This window comes from Microtus ochrogaster (genome assembly GCF_000317375.1).
Source record: "Microtus ochrogaster isolate Prairie Vole_2 chromosome 6 unlocalized genomic scaffold, MicOch1.0 chr6_random_2, whole genome shotgun sequence".
Taxonomy (NCBI): domain Eukaryota; kingdom Metazoa; phylum Chordata; class Mammalia; order Rodentia; family Cricetidae; genus Microtus; species Microtus ochrogaster.
In genome coordinates this window covers 633,014-639,645 of record NW_004949095.1, presented here as the reverse complement: position 1 = coordinate 639,645, position 6,632 = coordinate 633,014, and the positions used below count along the sequence as shown (strand labels likewise).

At 43.3% G+C, this 6,632-nt stretch overlaps 1 protein-coding gene across 6 annotated transcripts in view; it reads right to left on the bottom strand.

Annotated features, from left to right (window-relative positions):
* Positions 1 to 6,119, bottom strand: part of Edem3 (ER degradation enhancing alpha-mannosidase like protein 3) — a 62,414-nt gene extending 56,295 nt beyond the window's left edge. For all 6 annotated transcript variants that reach the window (XM_026787599.1, XM_026787600.1, XM_005363856.3 and 3 more), the window contains exons 1-2: positions 5,758 to 6,119; positions 1,803 to 1,848 (exon numbers count right to left, since the gene is read on the bottom strand). In XM_026787599.1, coding sequence (XP_026643400.1) covers positions 1,803 to 1,848; positions 5,758 to 5,918 — 207 coding nt within the window. In that variant the 5' untranslated portion in view covers positions 5,919 to 6,119. The remainder of the gene's footprint in view (positions 1 to 1,802; positions 1,849 to 5,757) is intronic.
* Between the last annotated feature and the right edge of the window lie 513 nt (positions 6,120 to 6,632).

The following is a 6,632-nucleotide window of genomic DNA, read 5'->3' as shown; positions in this document are numbered from 1 at the left end:
AGGTGGATTTTATATATATTTACTAATAGCAATATTACATAGTTAGGTCATATTAGTAATAAGGTCAGAAAGCTTGTGAGGGCTGCCCATTGAGTATGTATTGATATAACTTTCTACTATTTACCGAAAATGGGTAAACTATTAAAGATACCATACTTTATAAAGAGACGTACCTAAGTACCTCAGTAGAGGGCCCCATAAGCATGAAGAGATGAGTTCAGATTCCTCAGAACCCACACAAAAGCCAGGCATGGCCATTCATGCCCATCTCAGCATGGAGAAGCAGAGACAGGAGGACCCCTTGAGCTGCCAGTCTAGCCAAACTGTGAGCTTCAGGATCAGTGTGCAGATGTAAGGTGCACAGTGACTGAGGAAGATACCCAGTGCCAATCTCTGTCCTTCATGCATACACAGGAGCACACACACACACAAATATACACACACAGTAAATGAATAAAACTTTTACACAGAGGGCTTTAAAATATGGCCAATCCATCTAGCTGTTTATCTTTGCTCAGCTCTGGAATCAAAAGTTTACTTGTATGAGCTGGCTACAACTTGTGGTCCTGTAAGGGGTCCATCTGATTATCTCTATACCACTAGCCTAGACTTGCTAAATTAAACAAAACTAACAAGTAGTAACAGATTTTGAAAGAAACACTAAAGGAACAGCTACAGTCACAATGAGTAGTAAGTTTAAAATCATGTTTTCAAAGTTTACATCCAACACATCATAACCATCATAGTCTAGAAACACTGAAAAGTCAAACTTGACTCTAAGCAAGCACTAATAAAAGAGAAAAAAGGCTATCAAATAGGAGCCGTGTTTAAACCATAGTCGAGTGGTTGCGAGCACTTCTGCTCTTCCAGAAGACCTGGTTCTTCTTCCTAGTACCCAGTTTGATATCTCACAACCTCCTGTCTCTAACTCCTGCTCCTAGGGTTTGATACGTTCTTCTCGACTCTGCAAACACCCACACATGGCGTACACTCACACAGACATATAAATATAAAATACAAAAATATATAAAGGGAATAATGATATAGATATATAATGTATCTTCCTTATATAAATGAACATGGATTCACTGAATCACGTGAAAAGTATCTTAAAAATAATTAAGTTAGCTCTATGCCAAATTTTGCTAAGTATATTTAGTCTATAATCATAAAAGAAGACCTCCTGGCATGTTTTAAATGTAAAAACAAGGAGATGAGAAGAAATTGATTAAAATATTTACAAAATTACAAAAATTTATATGCAAAACTTTAACTTTTAAAATCTGCTTCCTATTTTTTCTTCCCTAGAACCTTTCGCCCTTTGCAGTGGAAGCTGCTACTTCATCTTTCAGCACCTCTGAAACACTCTGAGACAATGGATCAGCAGAAGGTGGATGCACTCAATTCAGAATCCACAGAGCACCATGTGACAAAGCTGGGTGAGAGCATCTCTTGTGAAATGGTTTCATAGGTTTGTAAAGCAATGTAGTTTTTCTTAAAAGACACCCCTTAAAGCCAGAGACAACATCTTTTCCCTGTTCACCTACGCACATTTTCAATTGCTGCCAGCACCTAAGTAAAACTGCTTAAATACAAAGTTTTATGATCTGGTTTTAATTTCTTACCTGTTGAATAAACTGATTCCCTAAGAATCACCACCAGGAATACTCTGCTAGTTTACATTTGTCCTGCTCTTTTAAAGCTTTCTTTAAAAACATGCATTGGTAATTGAGGTTTCGAATCTCCCCGCTGTGGACAGGCAGCTCCTACAGATAGAATGGACAGACGAGCTTCGTACTCACCATATAGTTGCCATAAGCGTGATCAAACATTTCCAGGACTTGATTTCTAATTGTGAAAAAACAGAGAGGGAGAAAAGTTACGTATATTCTATCAACTGGACGTCAGGAACACAATTTTCCTTCATAAAAGCACACTAATAAAAAAAATAAAACTTTACTTAGAAGGAAACCACAGAGGGAGAAGTTTTTATTACCTCAGCACAAGGGGTGGGGCCAGACCTTTACTACCCTAGTCCTAGTAATTTATATAAAATTGCCGGGGTTCTTTTCTAAGAAGACTATTGAATGACCCATGTCATAATGCCAGAGAAGAAAAGCTGGTTTTGAAAAGAACATTACAGATATTTAATGCAATTATGTAGCCTATTCTTGGAGAGGGATGTTTCTAGACGACTCCTCAAAGCAACAATTATTAGTACCATTTATTGTTTTTTTTTTATACTCTGTGTTACACTAATATGAACTAATATTTTCTCAAGCCTGTGCCTTTCCCATTAAACTGAGTAAAACCACGAATGCCCAGTTTAAGTCCATACTATGTCTCGTTTCCACTTTCTGCTATCTCTGCTCTTAAAAACACTCTCAAAAAGTAGAATTCACTTCAAAAACAAAAACTTGACAGCTCAAAGGGAGACTTATAGCTTCAGGAAGCTAGGGCTACAGGATCACAAGTTAAAGATCAGCCTGGGAAGAGGGAGGTAGCAGAGAAGGGAGAGAGAAAAGAGAAGAGAAGAAAATCTTTCTCTAAACTCCAATACAGCTGTTTAAAGAGAAGGAGTCAGGCACCCGAACCAGGTTCACTTCGGCAGACCGGCAGACCCCACGAGTCTCACAATGATGCATTCTCATGACCAGAACCAGAGTGCTGTTACAAAAGCTAATGTTGAGAGCCAGCCAGGGCTGAATCCAATCAGCAGCAGAGGAAAACAGTGAGACGAGAGGTTCCTAGCTCTTTTCTTCCCAAAGTCCACTTACTAAAATCAGGACTAGAAAAAGAAGTGAAGAAAATGTTTTCCTTCCTATTATATATCTTGTCATTTTCTGAACAATTCAGAAATTATGAAATGCTGATAATAATAAAGGCAGCAGGCAGAGAAGCTCTAATACCCAACCCTGGTTATCATGACCAGCAAGGTTAAGTACACTTCATTTTGTGACCTAAATCTAAATGGTCCTGACAAGTTTTTATAACTATTTTTAAACACCTACTCATTAAAAACAAGACCTTGGCTGGCAAGAGACTTCAGTGGGCAAAGGCGCTTGCCACAGAGCCTGACAATCTCAGTTTGATCCCAAGAACCCACTTGGTGGAAGGAGAGGATTGAGTCCTGTGTGTTGTTCTGACTCCATATGCCACGGCACACACAAATGTAATAAAATAAAAAGATCTCCCTACTGCTGTGTTAGAACATCATAAGTTTACACAGATCCAAGGAATTTCAGAAAATTAAGGAGTATCTTAAAGAATCCCTCTAGACCCTCATCTTGCAAATGATAACGATCTCTTCAACAGCAGCAAGGCAGGGCCCCACAAAACCTGTGAACACTAACCTAAAAGTGGGATACGCAAACTCTCTCTTCCCTGAAATACGATAAACGGTTCCTATCAAGAAGCGCAATTTCCTGTCACTGGGAATTCTAGAGACCAGAAGTGCATCGAAGGTGGAAAACTCTAACTTGCTAACTCAACTTTGAGAGCTATGAATTTTCCAGATTATGGGTAAATTATGATTGCAAATGAAGACACACTTACACCATTGCAACATGCAATCGGCAAGTTCCATGACATAAACTTCAAAGTGGGCATATAGAATGGCACAGTGACTATATTAACAGCTAAAAAGTTTTTACAGTTTTCTATCTTTTTAACAACTATATAAGGTGTATTGGAAATCTGACCCCCATTCTTTCCTAAAGTCACACTGCCTCCCAATACCAGTAATAACTGCATTGATCTATACCAGCTGAGAATCAAAAATATTACCAAAATCTCCTATCCTGAAAAATAAGACTACATATCCGGTACATAACTACAGCAACTGTTCCCAACAATTCCAGCATGTGTGATATGCACATGCGAGTGCATAAACTCTCTCTCTCTCTCTCTCTCTCTCTCTCTCTCTCTCTCTCTCTCTCTCTCTCTCTCCTCACCTTACTTTTTGAGACAGGATCTCTCACTGAACCTGGCGCTCACTGATTTGTCTAGACTGACTGTCCAATGACTCATAAGATTTCTAATAAAAAAGTCAAATACAATATTTGCAGCCATACTAGAATTAATACCCCCCATATCTTAAGGAAGTACAGCACTGTGCATACAATGTGCTATGAGGTCAGACATAGGTAAATATAAAAACACAACAAAAATCTGACTCCACCTATTACCAGCTTCGAGACTTTGAACAAGGTAACCTTGAATCTCAATTTCTTCATTTACACAGTGGAGATAGCATCCACCTTGTGACGTAATAACAGTAATAACAGTTTTAGAGACGGCTGAGTGCCAACAGAGTGGGGAAGTCATTAAAATGTCACCAGATAATACATTAAACTACGAAGAAAAAAAAGCAAGAACTAGAACTCTTTGGTAATTTTGTCTAGATAGCTGACACCTCATCCTATTTCCTCTGATTTTTATTGCTCTTTTATTAAAAAAATTAATACAGTTCTTTTGCAATGCTCGAAATAAAGAAGCATATATATCAGAACCTAATGGCTCCACTTCCGTTTCATCCTAACATGGGATAAGTTACCTTTTACTTTTTTCTAAATTTGGGCAATTTTTTCTTATAAAGTGGTATGGCTACTATTTATATATTATCCTACAATTTGCTTTAGGTTTTTTTTTTTAAAAAACTATTATCTTGGGAATCGATCCTAGATAGCCTTCTATTTACAGAACTCTTTCTAAATGTATGAACATTATTCCATAATATAGAACATAACAGCATATTTTTTTCAACCATTTCCCTCCCAGGAACCGGTCTGTTCTTTCCAAATGGACCCCTTTCTACACTTATCTCTAACAGTGATTTTATTTCTGTAGGGTAGATCCCCAGAGAAATAAATGAGTCAAAGTACAAACACGACTTAAAATTCAGGAGTTGGTGTCAAAAAAAAAAAAAAAAACACAAGAATTTACATTTCTGTCAAGTGTTTTCACATCTTCGCTGACCAGGACTGCATCCTGGTGTTTTGTGCTAACCAGACAAGCAAAGCCCATCCAGCTCACTGTTTTAATACGCATCTCTCACAACTCTTCGCGCTACTGACCCGCACACACTTCCTCTTTTCTCACTTAACTGTTCACGGTGTTGCCAATTTCTACAGATTCTCCACTTCGTTCTTATTCATCTGTGCCGCTTGGGATGCATTAGAATTACTGAATTAAATGCTATAAATAGAGTTTTGTAACACTTTTAAGATTCACGAAACTACTCTAAGGGGGTACACGCAATCGAGGCCTTTGAATAACATCAAATCGCCAGCTCCAACTCCTTGTAGGAAAGAAAAGACAGCAAGGGGATAGAGAACTCGTAAAAGTACAAGTTCCAGTGAACGCCCCCTTTCCTTTAACAGGTGCAAGCAGCGCAACATTTTCCCGCTGGGAGCTCAGCGGGGCGAGAACTCTAACCCTCCTCGGGCAAAAGGCGCCCCCAGAACTCCGCAACCCAGGTGGTAGCCCCTCCACCAGCCCCTGCCATGGCAGTGGCGCTGACACAACACGGCATACGTCTCGGGCTACCCAGGAGACACCCGACAGCCCCCGAGGTCACGTCGTGGGGATCGGCTCCCATCCTCCTGGACCCTGTCCACCGCACCGAGGTCCTCCGGCCTCAGCAGCTGTTCCAGTCACCATAGAAAAAGTCCACCGCGCGCCGGGGGCGCAATGACAGGCACCTCGACTGCTGGCAGCAGTGCCAGGAAACCCACCAGGACAGCCACGCACCCTTACCCAAGCTTCTGCTTCTCTTCCCTACTCATGGGCGCGGCCCTCGCAGTGCACACGGACGTGGCCAACACCAGGCAGAGAGAGGCCGTCGCTGCCACCAGGCTCCATGGCGCTCGCTGGGGAACCCGGCACCCACAGCCCCGACCGCCGCCGGCTTCGCTCATGGCCCCGCGGTTCCGCGCACGCGCAGCTGCTACACCCGCACGGTGGGCCACATCGCGGGCTGCCGGCGGCGAGGAGTCTGCGAGCCGTGTCGAGGGCGGGCTGTGGAGTGAGGCAGGCGGCCGCCGGCGCCAAACTGTTTGCCGAAGCCACCGAGCCGGTCCCCAGCGCCAGCGCTGCCACCACCCTCCGCCCTCCACGGCCCAGAGCGCCGCCCCCAGCTTTCCGGTGTCGTAGTCTAGGAAACCGCCTCCCCAAGGCTACTTCCGGGTAGAGCAGCAGCGGGATAGCCTCAGGACCAATGGAAACAACCTAGGAGAGGGGCCGGTCACAGCGACAGGACGGGGCATTGGCCAGGAGAAGCGGGACGTGGCCAAAAGGCGGGACTGGGCAGGGAGCTGTCCCTTCGACCCACCTCCGACCCCAGGAGTTGTCACCTGGGGACTACTAGTCCCAAAGTGCACCGCTTCCATCGCCTTGCCTACAGCCCCAGGCGCAGGCGCCTTGTTAAATGTCTGCCTAGTGGCGCGCTGCGTTCTGGGACTTGTAGTCCGGTCGTGTAAAGGCCACGCAGGTTCCAGGCGTTCTGAGTTCCGCCGTCCCTTTGGGCAGCCGTCATAGGTTGGCTGTACAGTCCCTGGGAGTCGTCAGTAATTTGCCCTTCTCTTCTTGAAGACATTTTCTTGAGCGCTGACAGAATGAGACTTGTTCCCAGG